Here is a 19,039-nt window from a genome sequence, read left to right as displayed (position 1 = left end):
CTGCATTTCCATCCCTTGTGTCTTCACCTGTGTCTGCTACTGTAGAGTAGGGCTGGTAACAATACTTTTCCAAAAAGCATAAGATTCTTCTTAATGAAACATCTTTTATCTTATTGCCACTGAAAAGTGAAAAGTGCATGTGGGGAAGCATGTGCATATGGGGAATAGTGTCGAATAAACTGAAATAGTCAGAGTGGAAACTGTGTCCGGTGTCAGGTGTCCTGCACAGCCAGACAGGCTTAGCCCGTAGTGCAGTGGGTTGACATCTCCAACCAGAAGGTCTGGAAAAGTGCATGAAGCTTAATCTGCTTAAACATTTAACAAAACGTGAACACTGAAACCGCTGTGGGCTCTGACCTACACCCCTGTCTGTGTGCGAGCACAGAGACGTTTTTCAAACTGAAAAGGGGAAACTGTTGTCGTGGCTGATTTAACGTGCTGCTTTTCATTGCTCTCCAAAACTGGTCCTTTTCTTCCACAGATGGAGTGAAGGAGCATGGTCACTATGACCTGAGGGTGCCTGGGATCTAAGTGATCACATAGTATTGATTGCTGACCAGGAACAGGCTTTCATCCATGGGGAGGGAAAAAGTGATGGTGTAATCCTTGCTGTGTCTTGTCCTGTTCCAGGTCACCCTACCTTAGACCAGGCTGCCTGTGACAATGCGTTCAGGTGCTTGAAAAGCAAATGTGTCCTCCTGTGTCTCAGCTGAGGCTTCCCAACTTTCAGCTCTCAGCTGCGTTTCTGCTTTACTGATGAGGCTTTAGCTGCTGAGAGCAGGTGATTTGTATTTGCATCAGTACAGCTGCGGAGTTCTGTCCTGCGTAGGGAATTGCTGTTGCCGCTCAATACCTGGAAGTCTGCAAGCACCTTCTGTCTGGAGAAGGAGCTCGTGACTGGTATTTCTCTGTATATATTCTTTCTAAATAAGCGTGACAGCACTGACATCTTGTTCCTTCCTGAATATGGTATGTATTAAGCAGAAAATGGTCTTGTGACTCTCGCTCACTTTTTTTTTTTCCTAGTCAGTAATCTAAAAGTCATCTCTGCTGTTCTGCTCTGGGTGGGGACTCTTAAAAGGGGTGCCTGAATAAGGAGGGATCTTAATTTTTCTTCTAATGTTGACTAAATTATTTTTTTTCCCCAGGCATCCATAGCTTTCTAAAGGAGTGTGTGCACTCATTGGGCTTTATTCTTGTTGTGGGGAAAATGCGTGGCAGCCTGCAGTCAGGAAAGTCTGTTCTGGGATGCCCCCTATCCTGTTGATGATGATGATGATGTAGTCCTTGTAGTTGTTGCTGCTGTTTGAGTGAGCAGCTCTGATTGCTGCAGTTGCATCTCTTTAGGTGTTAGAAGCCGCTGAGGTGGTTCCTCTTGCACTGGAGGAGCTGTCAGCTTTCCTGGACCTCAGCTGGCTCTGTGCATCTTGGCAGAGAGGTGGGATGGCATGACAGGGCTGTTGAACTCTTGTGGCTCATGTAACATGAAATATATGAAACTTGGCAGCCTCAATTTGAGCGAGGTCTGGTGGGGAGACTACAGCAATGTTCTCCAAGTTGGTATTTGGTTTCCCCTTCCATACTGAATATTTTGAATGTATTGACCTTCTGAGTACGTGCAAGATAAATCTGTCCAGGCCGTGGGGTGAGTCTACACAAATGTGGACTCTTGCTTAGTGAGGCGTTGATGCTCACGGTTGGTGCTCTGATTTCAGTTAGCACAGCCTAACTTTGACTTTGTTATTACTTTGTTATTGCAGTTCTCCTGTGGTTTATTTGGGATCCAAATTATTCACTGATCAAACTGTTGATTTGCATACACGTTTCATGTTGAATGCTTAACCTAACAGGGATCTTAAATATATTTTGTGTTATTTAAAGAACTAGTATTTTACAGTTCTGTATTAGAACTGGTATTTTCTCCTTGTAGAATGTAAATGAGTTACACTTTATATCAAAAAATAAGATAGAGATAGGCATCTGACTCATCAAACTATTCTAACAGTAAGCTCTGATGTGTTATTGCACTAAATCTGTGGCTATGATAAGACTTGCAATTGCTTTGTCAAATAACTTTTAAAATGTATTTTTCCATTGTGCGGTCTCGTGAGTGAACATACAGATACCTGGCGTATAAATAAACCTGAATACTGAGGTTTATTCCACTTTATTTGTGCAAGTGGAAGCTAATTCTGAGCAGGCTTGTTGAAGTAAGCACAGTGGGATAGTGCCGCATCTTGTGTGCGGTCTGTTCTGTGCAAAATAACTGAGCCATGCTTTAATGTGATAGGACGGAGGTGTAAAAATCGGCCCTAAGCTGGTGCACCATGGTTAAAGTTGAACAGGAGAAGGCACTGACGGCTGCAGTGGTTCCTGTGTTCATAAAGATTACTCTGCTTAAACCAAAACGTGCTCTCTGGCACGTTGGTAGGTGAACGACACCTTATTCTCGAGGTGTGAGGCTCCTTCAGTGGAATATCTGGAAATCTCCCAAATATATTGGAGATACTACATAAGAATGCTTTTTATCCCAAACACTGCTTTGCTGCTTAGAGCACGTGCTTGGCTTGGGTTTGGTTTGTATTACCTTCTGGTATGTGAAATCACAGTCTCCTTGTAGTATGTGGAATTATTGGTTTGTATACCTAAAATAATTTTTAGGAATGAGTGTAGTTTGTCCGTAGCACTTCAATTTGTTGGTTGCCAACTTTTAATTTGAAATGTGGATGGGAATAATTGAAACCCCCAAATTCTCAATCCTAATACGCAAACTTGGAATTCCGGGATACAATGGGAAGAAATACAAACCAGATTCTGTGCAACTACTAAGACAGAAGTGGTTGCTAAACTGGTAAGGCTTCAAACCTTTAGAATCGGGGAGCTTAAGCACACAGTTGTTCTTGCTTGTGCCTTGGGTGGGGAGAGGAAGATTGTGTGAAACAATTCAGGAGACTTTAGTACGGTTTAATATTATGAAAATGGCTATTTCTGCTACCTTTCGCATCTGCTGTTCTCTGTAATACAGTGATTTGTGAAGAAAATGGTCAAAAGACTCAGTCTAACAACACTTATTGACATGGAAGGCTTGATTGTCTGACACACAACTTGATTTTAGACTGATATCCGTGCCTCAGTAGAAGCTGTTTACCTGTCATGTGGTCATTTCAGAATTTACATTTTTCTTTTTCCTATTTTAAGAAAAATCAGAGATCACCTCCAGTTTTTTGTTTTTGGTTTTGTTTTTTTTTTTTAAGACCCTTACCAGTGGTTAGAAATAAAGTGCCCTAGACATCAGTTGGTCTGTCATGTGGAAGATCAGAACTAATTGGAGCACTTGGTACTCATAGGCAAATTGAACCTTGGCCTTCTGCATGAGAGTTGTCCCAGTCCCTGGGGACTGTCCTCCATTCTGACTTTTGGCATACCCGGTTTTGACTAGGAACTTCTTCGTAGAGGCAAGAAATCCAGCCCAAGGAAGCTTATGACATCCAGTGTATTCCTAGGTCTATTTTCACAGAATGCTATTCCCCTATATTTTTTTCAGAAAACATTTGAGCCATTTTAAGCTTAACCACCAAATACTGCTTTGCAACCCTGAAGGCTTAGCTGTAGATGGAGTTTCCAGAGGACTGAAGCAAGTGGTTTCCAGGTGCCAATCCCTTCCACCCCTGCTTCTTGTGAGGCAATTTCCTCTGGAGAAAGTTCCTAATGCAGCATTAATTGCTTGCAGTTGACATTTGTGAGCAGTATACTACCCAAATGACTTGTGGAAACGCCTCTGGTATGTTTAACTTGGCTCGGAGAAAATGGAACCCCAGTGGTGGACTTGAAGGGAAAACATCAAGGTAGAAACAGTCTCCTCTTCCAGGAACGTCCCCCAGTACCTGGTGGAGGGAGAGAACACTCTAATTAATAAATTCTCTGTAAAATTAGAGAAATGGAAAGGAGAGATCTGGGGGATGGAGATCTCTTGTGGATTCTTCCTGGATGGCCTGTGCAGCTCAACTTTTTTTTCCTCAGCATTCAGCAGTTAAGGGATATGTATTTTCCTAGTAGGAGAAGCTTCATGACTTTTCCCCCTATTTATTTTCTCGGATTACTCAGCACTGGGTGTGTGCTGTGGTTTGGGGTTTTTCTGTTTTGTTGGGGTGTTTTTATTTCCCCTCCCCCTGCCTAGGCAACCCTTCTCAGTTCAGGCTGCTCCAGCATCCTGGGATTTCATTTACCAGAGAATTTTTATCAACAAAGCGTGCATTCGGAGCCCTGATTGAGCAGGACATGAGGATCCTTGTTTGTGCACTGCGAATTGGTGGATTTCCAGATGGAAACCTGGAGACTGCAGCATTGTTAACGTGCTTTGGTGAACTTGATGCTGATAGAATAGTGGACAGAATTCATCTGTCATGCAAGTTTAAACTTACTGAGATTGCTTTTAAAAAAAAAAAGTTAGTTACCCGTCACAGGACACTATTCAGTTGTGCAAGTTCAGTTTTATTATGTACTAATTCACTTTTATTGGGTACCTAAGCAACTCTTTTTTTTTTTTGGCTTTTTTTCCAACAAGGCTTCTTCCTCATTCCCACAAAAACCCCCCACTTACGCTATGTGCAACCCAAATACCTATCCCAATGGGAGAATTATTTTCTTGCTGCTTTAAGGTGAAACACGGGAGGCGGAGTTGCTTATCTATGTCCCAAACTAACTTCAACTGTATGAAGTTACACAAGTACGCTCATTTGCCTTAACCCTGTGTAGGAGTTTCCCACCCGCATTGCAGAGTGGTGAAACACTTGCTGTATGAAACGCTGGTGTTCCTGACTCGCTTCTGATACGGATGATGGTTTCATGGCTTTCCGTGCTGTTAAGTGAATGTTTGATGCAGCAGCTGCCATTTGGTGTTGGTACTTAGCAGAATTAAATAATGAAGGTCTGTGACCAACATAAATCCAGAAATAACATTCTGTCTCTGTTGCCCTCTTAATGATGGATGTACATTATGTCCTTGGAGGAGCGGCCTGGAAAGCACAGCTTCAGAGAAGTTTGTGCTTAGTGATGCTGTATGTCCTGGTGATCTCTACAGTTTGAGCAGGGGAAGCTTTGAGTTTTAACTATAAGAATACAAAGGCATCATTTAACTCAAATCTTTGTACTGCCTGTCCCTGTGCAGAAGGTATAGAAGTTGCAGTGATTTTTTTTTTTTTCCTAACACTTTTTGGAAAGCCTCTTTATCTGTGTGTTCTCCCAGTTATTTTCTGCTGCGTATTTGTGTGTCTTAAATGTGGTTTACCCCAAGAAATAGTATTTTATAGATCGCTGCTAACAAAACCTGGGTGTCTGGTTGTAGAATGACTGCTTTAAGTGTACCAGTTCTGAGCAATGTCCTTTAAATCCTCATGCTGCTGTCACTGCGTGTATGCAATTTGGGTTTTCCCTCTATCAGGCTTATAAAGCCAGCGAAGGCAAAGCTCAAAGGGTTAAACATGAGGTGAGCTGTATTGCAGACTGGGTCACTTATACATGGCACCAATTCCTAGAGACTCCAGAGAACCAATCCATGTGGATGAGTGAATCATTTGACCAAGGGGGCTGTACGCTAAAAGTTAATGTGTGATCAGTCCTTGCAAAAAAAGACCGAGCTGACGCTTTCAAAAACCAGACGAAGGAAGAGAAAAGCAGTTCTTGCCTGCTGATCATGTAGCTCCTGTTAGGCTGTCAGTTATTCAAGGGTTATGATCTAGTTTATAATAAACCCAGGGTGCTGCTTTTTCTCTTCGTAGCAGAGACAGTCCTTAGCAGGTGTGTGCCATGTCCTCTGGTTGTGCACATCCCTCGTCTCAAGGGGAGGCTGTGGCAGAAGCTGAAACTCACCTGGGAACGTCAGGTATGGATGTGGCACTGCATGCGTAACAATTTTGTCACTGCCCGTCGCATTGATTTTGGTCAGTCCTGAGTTGAAATCAAAGCTAATGTTCCTGTATAACATATAGCTGTCGTTCCAGGGTGTTCTGCAATGATCTGGTGATAGATACACGCTTTACTCTTGTGAGAAGCTGTTGAGTCAGCTAAATAGTTGAATGGGGAGAACCGTTTGAGAGGGTAGCATTTGAAGTTAAAACACTTCAGCTTGCTGGTTAAAGCTTTGGGGTAGAGGTTTGGCTATACCGTAAAACAAACGCTAGGCTATAATAAGCAGCATTTGGATTTGATGCCTAGCTTTAAGCAACTTGACTCAAGGAAAAATATTAAAATGATGGATTTGCACTGCTTGAATCTTAAGGAAGAAGTTATAATTCTTTGCTGCCTATCTTTAGACTACCACATTCCTGTGGGGTCTCAGAGGGAGTGATGGGATGAATTCTGTACCGGGAATTTTGAGTCCCTATCCCCCCCCACCCCCAGGGCAACAACCTTACACGGGTGTCCTGCTGCTGCTCGGGGCTGGAGTGGAGTCCCTTACCCAGAGCTGGGGGACATCTGCAAGGAGCCCAGGATATCTGGATCCCTTCCAGATCCCCTGGGTGAGACCGATAACCTTGCCCTGGCAGCCTTTCAAGCAACGTGTGCCCAGCTCCCCCTTCCCTCCAGTCCTTCTCCCACCGCGTCCTGGGAGAATTTCAGCCTGTCAGCAGCCATATCAAGTGGTGTGGGGAGCTCATGCTTTCCAGAGGGCACCGGCTGCAGCCTCCTACCTAATAGTGTGGCAGAAATCAAGCTATTTTCTCTGAACAGCTCTGTGAAACTGTTGTGGCATCTTTCTTGTCATTTGCTGTGGCAGAGGTGCGGTGCTGTGTTGAGCTTTGCAGAGCTGGTCCCTCTTGGATTCAGAGGCTTCTGTCTTCTGGGACCGAAAGGCAAACAAACAAAAAACATAAAAAAGATTAAAGCATAAAAATAAACTCTTGTAGCAAGACTGATCTCACTGTGAGAAACAGTTTCCTTTGTAGGGAACATAACATTTTTTTTGAATATAAAAACAATGTGTGTGTATGTTATTGGTTTTTTGTTTGTTTTTTTCCTCCTGAGACTGCAATATTTGGAACAATGGTTGTGAATTGCCTAATTGCCCCAGATGCCAGTTGTGCAAAGCTGCAGGTGAAATATTAGTGAAACTGTTAGGATTGAGAGGATTTAAACTCCTTTTCAGCAATACTTACTGAAAATGGTCAACGACCACTGTACCTTTAGGACTTCTAATCGTTGGGTTGGAGCTGTTTCCTATTTGGCTACCAAAATATTATTTCCTGTAACCACTTTATTGCAGTTTTATTAGATTTTGTTCGCTGTATATAATCATAGCCTTGAATATTTTTTAATAAAGTGTAGTAACAGCTGTTCTTTAATTGGCAAGTACAGCATCTTCAGAATTAAATTCTGCTGTGATGCGGTTGCTGTGCAAAAGTGCAGCCCTAACTCAGTGGCAGAATTTCTTGTGGAGTAAGTGGAAACTGTTCTTGGCTGGCCATAGTCTTTTCTGAATGACTGACCACTTCTGCATAGCAAGCTGCTTTGAGTCCGAAAAACTGCAAGCTGATTAAACTTCTGACCTGGTTAATGTGAGAAATCCTAAGCGTCTTGATTTATTCTTCATTTTGTACTGCAAAAGGGTATCATAGCAAAGACGCTGCTTTTTCAGTCATTAGAGACCATGTTGATCTGCTTTTTCAGAGAAATTAATCACGTTATAGATTTGTCACACAGAGTGATCCACTAGAGCTAAATAATACTGCTGTACTTGCTGTATCTTGCTTCACTACAGGTTACGTTGAGAGTACTCCAAACGCTCTGGAAACTAGTTCATAGTATATGTCGGTGTTAAAAATAGAGAGTTGCTGAACAATTTCTCAGTTTTAGGTGGAGATCTGGAAGGACACGCAATGCACAAGAGCAGACGAGCCTTTCTGTGTCCTTGCCTATCCGATTCCATTGGCACAGCCGCTGTACCGGCCAGAATGCCGATAGTGTCAGCTACACATTGTGTGGCGCTCGTGCTAGAGCTGGGGGCGCAGGGGCTTCATAAAACAGTTCAGGAACGCAAAAAGTTTCAAGTCAGCACATAACCTTAAGTAGTCTCAGCGTATGCTGCCTAGCCCATTGTGGTGTACTTGCTTGGCATTAGAACTTGACTGTAAAGGCAAATGTTTAATGCAGGAGTTATTTCAGTGGTAACGGTTAAAGCCATCTCTGCTCAGACTTGCCAAATGAATGACTAAGTTGTGGCTCATTGTTAGGAAACAAGAACTATTATTTTTTTTCAGCGTTATGACTGGCACTTTAGCCACCACCTTTGCAGCACGGTGCTGCTTCTGCAGAGTATTTCTGCTGGTTTTGTACTTGCTGTTTTGACTGAGAAGCCCAAAGCTTTCACAGAGAAGAGTAGCAGCAGACAAAAAGTCTTCACTTAATTTAATGTCCGTAGACCTAATACTCAGAGGGTATATTTTTAAAACAAAATTTTAAAACCCCAACCAAACAAAAACCAGAAAACCCCAAAACACCACCAGCAACACCACCAACCCCGTTTTTTATGGGAATCCAAGGTGTAACAGCTGTTCTGCACTGCTTCCCTGTGTACTTGTGTCTGTGCCAGATTTGACTTCAGCTAGGATGAGAGCAAGTGAGGACTATGGGGCAACTTAAGAGGATTGACAGCTTTGTAAGAAAGGAGAGAAAACACGTAATGGAGAGTAAAAGGTTGCCGAGAGGACTGGCCCATTAGTTTGGAACAGGTCAGCCCAATTTCTACTTTGAATGTTTGAAGCTTGAACAAGCTTGAACAAGGAAGATGGGCAGCAAGGGTGCTGATGGCTGAAATTCCCTTAAAGAATGAGAAATGATGATAAAGAACGTATGATGAGAAACTTAAGGAAAACTCCTAGATATCTGAAAACTATCTTGAAATGTGAGGACATTCTTGAAGAGCACAAACCTTGTTTTCTCAACTTTGGAGTTTCACTTACTTGCTGTGTGTGGGCAGACCTAGTGTGAGTTCACAAAGTATTTTTGTTCTTGGTAATCTATTACCACCTTTCTTCCTGCACAGATGATATTTCAATCTTAGAGGGAAAATTCCCCGTGAATAATCCTGGCTCACTGTTTCGTAACTTGAAGATACCAAAATGTATAAATGTACCCTTTAAGTGGTAGCAGTGGAGAAATCAATTTAGCTGAATTCCAGGAAATGGAGAAGGTGAGCAGTATTCGTAACACCAATCTAGGCAAAGAACTTGAGCACTGATTAGGATTGTTGAACACAGGGTTCTGACAGTCTCAGTCTTGTTTGTGCTTTGCTACTCAATCAAGCCTTTCAAAAAGAAGGACTTGAACCTTGATCTTCCAAGGAAGTGCCATAATAAATGTGCTATTGTGTTGTGTTTTTTTTTTTCCAAGTTCCAGCTCCTTACTTTCATTTTGACCTGAAAGTTCATCCTTCCTTGTATAAGAACATAGGCTTCTGCTAAACAATTTAGTTGTGATAAAACAGGAAAAAAAACCCAAACCAAACCCCAAAGCAGTTGATGACTAATTTAACCAAGAAGCAATAACTTAATGTCATTCTTACAAGTTCCTAAAGAGTAAGAGAGTGAATATTGATCTCACGGAAAACCATGTACAGCCATGGTTCATGGTGGCAATGGAGAAATGAATGATAACTAAGTGTGTAACTATCTGTGTGTGCAGTTGTGTACTGCAATGTATGTTGAAAGCCCCGTGAGTAATCTGTGCCACTTCTTGCAATGAATGCTGTCTTAATGAAGCTACAAATGACAGCCTGATTAAGTCATAAGAGCACGCTGGAATATCAAACAAGAAGCTTGTTGATATTCTCATCTATGTGTTCAAATAGGTAGCTTTGGTTTTGTTTGATCATGCATTTAATCTCAAATAATAAAGTACACTTGCTTACTTATGCTCTCTGAATAGCTGGCATTTGTCACTGGTTTGTGCGTGCTTATCTCTGTTACTTCCCTGAGTTTAATCTTGATGGTTGTTGTAAAACAGTGGGGGAAGGGCATGTGCATTTGTAGAACTTCCTGATCTAGGGCATTGCACCTCCAGATCCCTAAATACGAGATGCTATTTCTAGACACTATTTTCAAGTATCCTGGTTATCTAAGTAAAAAGACGGACTTCATTTACTTTTTGAGAAAACTTGGTGGACCAGTCTTCCACTTCTGAATACAGAGTTCTCCTGGAACTTACCTTATCATAAAAATCAGAAGTTGGCAATTATTAAAGGAAGAAAAACTGTGTTATGGAGACACTGGGTAAATCCATTGGAATGCCTGAGTGTATTATGTCCTTACAAATAATAGTCTGAACTTGAAGATGGAGACAGCAGCCTAACATCCTTAGAGACAGGCCAACAAGGATGGTCAGAGTTTATGAACAGTTAAATAGACCTAAGGACTCTTCATCTCAGAAAAGTAATGACTATGGGCAAGGAAAAGAAGGGTCGGAAAGCAGCTGAAGCTTTCCATTGAACCAGTGCTCTGAGGACTGACTCACTGGAGGCTGTGAGTTTGGGCAAAGCAGCAGCATTGCTGTCTCCATTAGACACCCATTTAGTCACTGGTAGGAGGAAGCTACTAGGGCAGATGGACCTGTTGGAATGAGCAGCCATATGTTTTTGGGGCAGTCTGATGGTACTGTGTCATGGTTCGAATGTCTTACGGGAAGTCAGCACCTCTCACGCAACTTTAGGGTGTCTGATTTCTGCAGCTGTATGCTCAATTGCCTTTCCGCTTTACTTCTGCCATACCTTAGTGCCAAGATTTAAGTGCTTAAAATTCATGTTCCTTGGTTACTACCACTTCTGTGTTATGCTGCTGCTTCAGTCTTGAAGCAGGGTGGGAAACAACCAAGTAGGAGGGAGAACCTCATGGTTCACGCCTGTGAAAGTGATACTGCTCCTTCAATCAGATGTGCCAGCATGATTGCTTCCAAACCTCATTTCTGCTTACCACAGCAAGTGTCTCACATTGATTTTGATTTTTAAAATGGCTTTGAGTAAAGCATACAGATGCCACTTGGCTACCCCGTGGCGTTGGTTTTTTTTTTTGTTATGAACAACGCCTTCACAGTGCCAGCACGGATGATGCTGTGTGTTCTTAAGCAATGCCATTAGCATATGAGCACTTCATGTAATTCACTTCTAGGAGTATGTTGTGCTTGTAATGTTATAAATGTTTGGGTGAAGTTGTTTTAGGAGCTTAACTCATCCTCTCTTCTAATACTTTGAATTAGCTTGGCAACAGGCTGGTTCACATCAACAACACTGGGGCCGCACAGGGAGCTCTGAAATCTGCAGTTCTAAACAAATGCAGTGTTACCGGAAATTGTCTGTTTTGCCAGAGCTTTCTGATGGAACACATGTGAGCAACGTTGGATGGAGCATGTTGGGAGGGATGCCTGGCCGCTGCAGACACCCTCCTGGATGCTGCTGTGTCTGCTTTCAGGTGTACCTGCTGAAAGAGCCAGACTTGTGTGATTGTGTTGTGTTCCAGAGCACCGTCAGGTAAACTGGCTGTAGTGTAATGCATTGACGTATGCAATGCTTTACATGGTTTCTGACTTCAGTGACTGTGGTAATTGGGACCATGTAATATGGTTTTCTGCTGAAATACAGATGCTGGCAGTGTGTTTTTTCTGGTATCAAAGCACGTTCAGTTGGTGAGAGCACTTGTAGACTGCCTGCGTGTCTGGGCACATCCTCCCCTTCCAGATTGATCCCCCCCATCCCGCTTCATACGGGCAGCACAAACATAGCTGGTGGGTTTGAGTAAACACCATGAGATGGTGTGGGTGAAAGAACCCGGTTCCAGATGGAGTACTGGGGAAAGTGTAAATTATTCCTGTCTGTGTTGTGATGCTAACACAAACTGACTTGCGTTTTTGTAGTAATTTGTAAACTTGTAGCTTGAATTCCCTATTGCAGTTGATATGGTTTGGATTCCCGTTTACCCAGCACTGAACGAGTTGCTGTCCCTCTGCCCTTCTACAGCACACCCCGGACACCCTCATAGGTTCATGGAAGTGGCAAGGTCTTGCTCTGAGCCCAGTTCTGTATTCGTAGCGTGTTTCTCCTGTATCTGGGGCTGCTGGCAGCCAATCTCTGATCTCTTCTCCCTTCAGGAGAATCTGCTTGTCAAGCCCCTGTGTGTTGCTTTTTTTTTTTTTTTTTTTTTACGAAGTGTTGCTTCTGTTACCCGAAGCTTTTATATCTGCTGAGGGAAAGGGAAAGCTGAGAGCTCTGATAACTAAGCCTTTTTTTTTTGCAATGCTTAAGCACTTGAAATATGCAACTGAAACTTGGCAAATTGAGCTTTACTGAAGGCACAAACCAGCTGAACTCTTTTGCCCAGCATGGTAGTGTGTTGTGGAGACCAGGCATGCATAATGCTTGTTGATGTAAGATAAACTCAAAGCAAGTTTATTAGTAGTATTTAGAGAATTCCCCAAGTCGTTAGGTGCCAGGAACAGTATATTCTTGGGAAGGAATGTTCTTGGGAAGGGCAACTGTTGTGTCTGTGCATCTGCTAATGACCACTCCTATGAAAGAGATGCTGGCTGAGGTTATTTTTTCATTCTGCCTCCTGTGGCAGATCTGAAATCTAAAGAATTTCTCATCACCAGGAAGCGTTCTTATAAGCCTGATGAACCTATTAGTACCTGCAGAGTTACAGAATGTCAGTTTTTTGAGGACTAATATTTATCTAGGTTCCAGATTTTTTTTATACACTATAGTTAATCCTGAGGAATGCCTCACTTTTTATGCAGGACACTTTTAGGACTCTAAATGTGCATATGACACTATATTTGAAGGTGGTTTAGTTGCTCATGGAAGTATTGATTACTAAAGTGAAAATTTGCTTTAAAAATAGTTGAATCAGTGGTTTGTTTCTGAGCACTGAGTGAGCAGATTTCTATAGGTACATGTACGCATCTGTATATGCAACTTTAATGCACTTCCTCATGGCTCTACTCGGTCTCAAAACTACTTTTATTTTTCGTGGAGCTTCTTCAGCATCTATTGGATCAAGGTTTACTTAACTGCCTGTGCTGTTTCAAATTTTGGCATTATTTGCTATGCAGTACTGTACGCTAACATGTCATTCTTTAAATTCTTGGGATCTCAATCTTGCTAAGTCTCGGCATATTGGCATTCCCTGTTTTCTGTAGTGAGAAAGCTCTTGAAAGAGGCAAGGCTGCTGGTTGGATCTGAGCTAACGCTGAATCAATCAAAATGAAATCTTAACTTCTTATTGCATGACTCGGTGAGCAAGCTGTGTTATGGGCTAGTCTCCAGACAAGTAGAAACTAGTTTCAATGTGCCAAAACAACAGTGACAGCAAAGTTTGCAAATATTTTTTCAGCAGTTGATTCTGTGATTGACTTAAATCAATGGAAGATTATTCAGGACAGGTTCTTGCCCTGCCTTCAGGGACTACTTTTTTTGGAAGAACTCTTGAATCTGCCTTAGGTTTCCTAATGGAAGATGAAAATGAGGGTACTGAAATTGTTCATGTTTCAATAGGGATTGAATAGTAGTGGGTAGACAAAGGATCTAGACCGGCCCTAGGGAACTAGGAGATATTAAGCTAGTCAAGGCACTTCATCTTGGGGGGAGGAAGGGGGAAGGGAGGAGGGTGCTTTCTGATCTCAGTAGCTTCTTGTTTCCTTTTTCATGATCTTTTACCTTCTGTCTGAGACAGATGTTTAAAGTCCCATGTAACGACAAGGTTGTGGGCCAGTAGCCACTCTGTTGTGTCCATAGCGAGCATGCAAATTCCTGTAGTTCTAGAATGGTCTTAAGTGCTGCTTTTGGACTCAAAAGTGTTTACGGGCCCTACAGCCTGTCTGGAAAGATTTATACTTTTCATTGATACGAAAAAGGATTATTTGTTTCCCAAAGCAGTCACGGATTCCTGTACAAAAATATCATCAAGGAATTATTCTTCAAAGTGCCTAATCAGCATCGAGATAGCAGGAGTCTCCCATTATTATTATTATGTTTTCTGATTTTTTTAAGCCTCTTTGACTTCTCTCGTATTGCAACCAGTATTGTCACCTTAGTTGAGATGGTTGAGAGTGCAGATCAAATATTCTCTGTCTGTCTGTTAGCTCTGGATTTTGTCTGTATGGACTCTGCTACTCGTTGTGGTTAATTCACAGTCAAATAATTTCAAACTTCAATATAATTCTCATATTAGCGTGCATTATTCTGTCCATCCTATATACTTAATCCTGATATTCATGTCCTGCTGTTTTCTTCCCACCAAACTTCAAAAGTCATTTGAAATAGCTCTTTGCTGTGTGCATCAAGGGATGAGCACTGAAGTTCGTTTTCACTGGGATCCTTAGCGTTGCTCCTGTTTTGCTGGTGTCTGATTCAAAACCTGAGCTTATACAGCAGCATTTAATCGCTATTACAATTTAGATCTCTCTTAATTTCCTGTCCTCATGCAAACTTGCACATAACAGCATACATGTGAGCAGACATGGACAGACTGAAGATCCATCTAATGCTGTGTCCTGTCCCCAGCAGTAACCAGGGCTAAACGCTGAGTGAAGAGTATAAGAACAGGATGAATGTGTAGTGATTTTTCCCTAGAGTTCTCCTCGGTGCTTGCAGCTTGCGACTGAAAGCTCACAGAATCAGATTGGTATTCAGTATGGGACAGATTTTTTCTTAACATGGCCCTTACCCGCTTGTGTTTAAGCCTGTGTAAGCTTTTGGCTCCCAAGTACCGTGCAGTAAGAAGCTTCATAGCTTGACTACACGCTGCGTGAGGAACCATGTCATTTTGTTGGGTTACCTGCTATTGGAAGAGGGAAAAATGGTGGTTCGTTCTATCACGTAGCTCCTTAGATACATTTTTTCTGTTGAGGAGCCAAATCTTTTGCGTTGTTCTTTTGCTTGCGTGGAAGCCAAGCAACCAAGTAGCTCAGAATGCAATCTTCAAGTCACACTTGACCGCAGCTGACCAAAGGGTTCAAAAGTCACTTGGCCATCAGGGAAGTGGAAATGGCTTGTGAAGGTAAACGTGCACAGGTGGCATCATTGCAAAAGTCTAATTTCCTTAAGGAAGTTGGTCAAAAATGGCTGCACTTGATTCAAAGACTAATAGCTTAAGAATGATTACTGTCTTGAAATCTTGGTTTGGCTAACTGCTTTTAACTTCTTTTTAATTCCAGAACTTTTGAATCCTCTTGGGAAACATGAAAACAAAGAATTACTTTTTAAATATCTTTCAGGACAGTTGACGCTTTCCTGGGAAAAGCTGTTTGGTTTTTTTTTTCTGCAAGTTTAGAGTCTGCATTCTCTGGGATTTTAAATATATATAAAATGAAAATTGTTTAAAATCTACCCTTCAAAATGAATGTTGAAAAGTCAGATGACAAAGCAAAGAATGGCCTGAAGTCTTCCTTACTTATAAGGGATGAAAATGGAAATAACTACGCATGTGACAGAACTACACCTTCCTCAAAGAATTGTGCTACCAAGATACATGGTGACCAAAATACAGTGACTGAGCATGAAGATGATACCGGTTTTGAAAATGAGATTGACTTTAGAAGTATTCTTTTAAAACAGCAGTGTATTGAAGCACTTCATCTACAGAAGACACCTGGTGAACACAACTGCGCAGGAGCTCTGCTGGGAGATGGAGGCGCTGCATGCGAGTCTTCTGTGACCGAACAGAATTGTGTGTATCCTTCAAACTGTGACTTGAAAGAAGCAACAAACTTACTAAAAGGCAACGTTGCTACCGCAAAGATGCAAAATCAGAGTATTGAACAATCAGTGCCTTACAGCCAGGCGGACTCCCAGTGTGTATTACCTCTTCCTGCTTCAGAGCAGAACGCCTGGTCCCTGATAAAGGACACGGCACAATGCCACCTGAGCACGTTGGATGTCACTAACGTTATCAGTGAAACTCTGGGAACTGATCAAAACGATGACATGAATCTGAGGGAAATGCTAATCTCTTCTGAAGTGTGTACGAGAGGGAAATTTGATAGAACTGGCTCAGAAGGAACAGTTAATTTCTCCTCTGCAACAGTGGCTTCAGAAAGCCTAGATGCCTATTCTGAACTTGAAGTATATTGTCCTGCCTCGGCAGGTGTTGAACAGTATCTAAAAAACACTGACAAGACTGATAAAAAATCACATGAAACAGAAGCACAGTCTGTAAAACCAGCTGCTGGATATATAGATCCTTATAGGCGAGATACATTATCACCGTGCATTAATAGTCACAAAGATGACCAAGTGAAATCCTTGCAGGATACCCCTGACCATCATGAAACTGGGAATTCCAATGCTGAAACATGCATGGATAGTCCTGTAAATCATGCACACCTTCTCCTGGTAGATAAAATGGATGGAGAACAAGTATCAGAGAAAACCAGTGAGCCCTTAACCAAAGAACAAAGTACCTCTGGAAGTGCTGCTCATCAGAATATGCACAACACCACTTTCATATCTTGCAGCGTACCAAAAAAGAGGCCTGTTATACCTGACCTGAAGTGCGAAGCAACTTTTGTGGTCTTCAGTCCTATGGCTGACGAAAGCGATTCTGCTCTATGTACTTCAACCCCTAAAGAACGATCAAAAAATACAACTTTTTCTGTTCCGGCTTTGGCAGAATTTGGAGACAAGTCTCCTAACCTAAGACCAAACAAGGCGTTTGTAGGAGGACATAATAGAAGGCCTTTGATTAAAGCTAGTTCAGGTCAAAATGCAGGAAAACCAGTGGGCAGGTCTCCTGTTGTGTCAACGATAACCAAAGCGAAGAAATCTGAGATTGTTAGCTTTCCCAAACCTAATTTCAAAAATGTTAAGCCAAAGGTTATGTCTAGGCCTGTGCTACAGTCACGAGAGAGCACAGGATTAAAACAGTCTCCCCAGTCCCCCCAGCTATCAGCTGCCTCATCACCTTCGCTGGTTGCTTCCCCGAGGCAATTGTCCCCCTCTGTGAAAGTGCTGAGAAAGAAAATAGATCTAGCTAAAGATACTAAAGTGGAATTGCCTGCGAATAAGCCCCATAAGCTACATCTTAACAAACACCTCTTCTCTAGCCAAGTCGTACATGCCACAACACATCCTAGAAACGCTTCCCACAAGGCTTCAAAGACACCTGCACTAAGGCAGAATCCGGAAGATGTTGGCAAAGCGAGCTCTACCCATTCGGCATGCTCTTCGGTTTCTGCTGCCCTTCCAATGTGCGTGGAGAATTCGAAAGAGATGCTGGACGATAAAATGGAAAGTTCAAACTCTTTAATGCAGCCCTGTGCTCAAAACATCTACGCCACCGGAGGTGAGAAAGAGGAAAGCAGCAACATGGGAATTCTTCTGGAAGCAACTGCGGTAAAAGATGTGGCAAAGGAAACGTTTGACCTGCACTCAGTTCCTTTAGTAAGCTTTTTTCTTTACATACTTAATTATATGTTTTGCACATTTGGAAAAAGGGAATTCTGAATTACACAGTGCTGAATAAAAATTGTGAGATGGGTTTTGGGTATGTAAATGTAACTGTGGTGTTGACTTCTGAGGTGAAGACTCTCCCTAATAAAGGGAGCGAAGAAACACCGTTTACAAACTGCTTGCACTTGGCCTCATTTGGTGTCTTCAGCCTTCAGCCTTACTCCATGGTATAAAAATCTTTTTGGTAAGGTCATTTTAAGACAATGCAGTTGGTAAGACTTGTAATAAAAGCAAACAAGTCTTAATTTAGTCAGACTGCTAAAATCACATAGCAATAACTTGGTGAGGTTTTTCTAAATATAACTTTTAATATGTGCTTTTATCAAGATAATTCTAGTCATGCTGTAACTTTAAATAGACATTAGAGATAAATTGCTGTTTTCAGGTGTGTTTTTTTTCTTTCAAAACATGCTTTAGAACTAAATTACACTTCTAAAATTTACTTACAGAAATATATTAACAATAATATTAAGTCCCACAAAACCAGAACACCAGCAAGTTGGTGAAGCGTTTTATTTTTAACATCTCAATTTAACTGTCTGCTTTGAATAACTTGAGAGCTTGTTTATTTGAAGTCGGACTATTAGAATAGTGAAGAGTAGCCAGGAAATATTTCTCATGCGGAGGGCATATACCTGGGTTTGGGCCGTCAGCCAGCTAGAAGGTGCAAACTTCCTGGCCGGGAGGTATGCGTGTGCTGGTTGGTTGGAAAATATTTTCGGACGAGTCAGCTGCCTGTCAGGAGAAACGTGCTGCTTTCAAATACTCTGAAGGAAGGTTAAAAGAACAGGAACGGTGGGAAAGAAAAGAAGAGCTTCGGGGTTGGGTCTCGACCAAGATCTCAGGTAGGGACGCAGGGTTGGAGTCTTGGTGCGCTGTAGAGTCCCTCCTGTTGTTTGCTTGTGGGTTCAACGGCTTATGTTAAATTGGTGAAACGGAGGAAGCAGCTGTTATCAGTAAAACTGGAGTCTGAATTTTTGTCAGGCTTTACTGATTTTCTGGAAAACCTCCAGTAAAGCTCAGTATATGGAAGAGGAAGCTACTTCAGGTAAAACAGAAGCAGCTATACATTTTTGAAACATTACAGAATAAATTAATAAATAATATCATTGATTTATTATATGAACTTGAAAACCTAAATTAATGGGAAAGCAAGGATAGTTTATCGTAATTCTAAAGTGTTTCAGAGCTTGGATTCTGCTTTGCTTCTGGTGCTGAGGGTTAGAGAGAATGCTTTTAATTCACCCTGTCACCAAGATGGAAACCTCTGTGATATTAATTGTTCTGCTGGTACCTGGAGCATATAGAGCAATACATGCTCCATATTAGAGCATATTTCTAGAAATTTTCTAGAATTTCATAGAACAATTTCTAGAAAATAGGCAGTAGACCAATCAGCTGGACTAAATTTAAGTGGTCTTTGGAAAAGTACAGATTAACTTCTGAAAATGAAGATGAGGATTGGAGTTAAAAGTGGAAAGCGCATTAATCTGACCAAGTTGCTGCATCTCAGCTTGAGTCACCAAAAAGCACATGAAGAGCTGTACTTTC

At 41.9% G+C, this 19,039-nt stretch overlaps 2 protein-coding genes across 2 annotated transcripts in view; both read left to right on the top strand.

Moving 5' to 3' along the window:
- The window catches only part of FGL1 (fibrinogen like 1), a 74,322-nt gene extending 57,719 nt beyond the window's left edge, over positions 1–16,603 (top strand). The window contains exon 10 of the mRNA XM_074588193.1: positions 15,196–16,603. Within this exon, the coding sequence (XP_074444294.1) occupies positions 15,196–15,204 (9 nt within the window). The 3' untranslated portion in view covers positions 15,205–16,603. The remainder of the gene's footprint in view (positions 1–15,195) is intronic.
- The window catches only part of MTUS1 (microtubule associated scaffold protein 1), a 94,061-nt gene continuing 90,398 nt past the window's right edge, over positions 15,377–19,039 (top strand). The window contains exon 1 of the mRNA XM_074588181.1: positions 15,377–17,419. Within this exon, the coding sequence (XP_074444282.1) occupies positions 15,377–17,419 (2,043 nt within the window). The remainder of the gene's footprint in view (positions 17,420–19,039) is intronic.

This window comes from Larus michahellis, chromosome 5 (genome assembly GCF_964199755.1).
Source record: "Larus michahellis chromosome 5, bLarMic1.1, whole genome shotgun sequence".
Classification (NCBI taxonomy): domain Eukaryota; kingdom Metazoa; phylum Chordata; class Aves; order Charadriiformes; family Laridae; genus Larus; species Larus michahellis.
The sequence above is the reverse complement of the archived record's forward strand: the minus strand, read 5'-3'. Positions and strand labels throughout refer to the sequence as shown.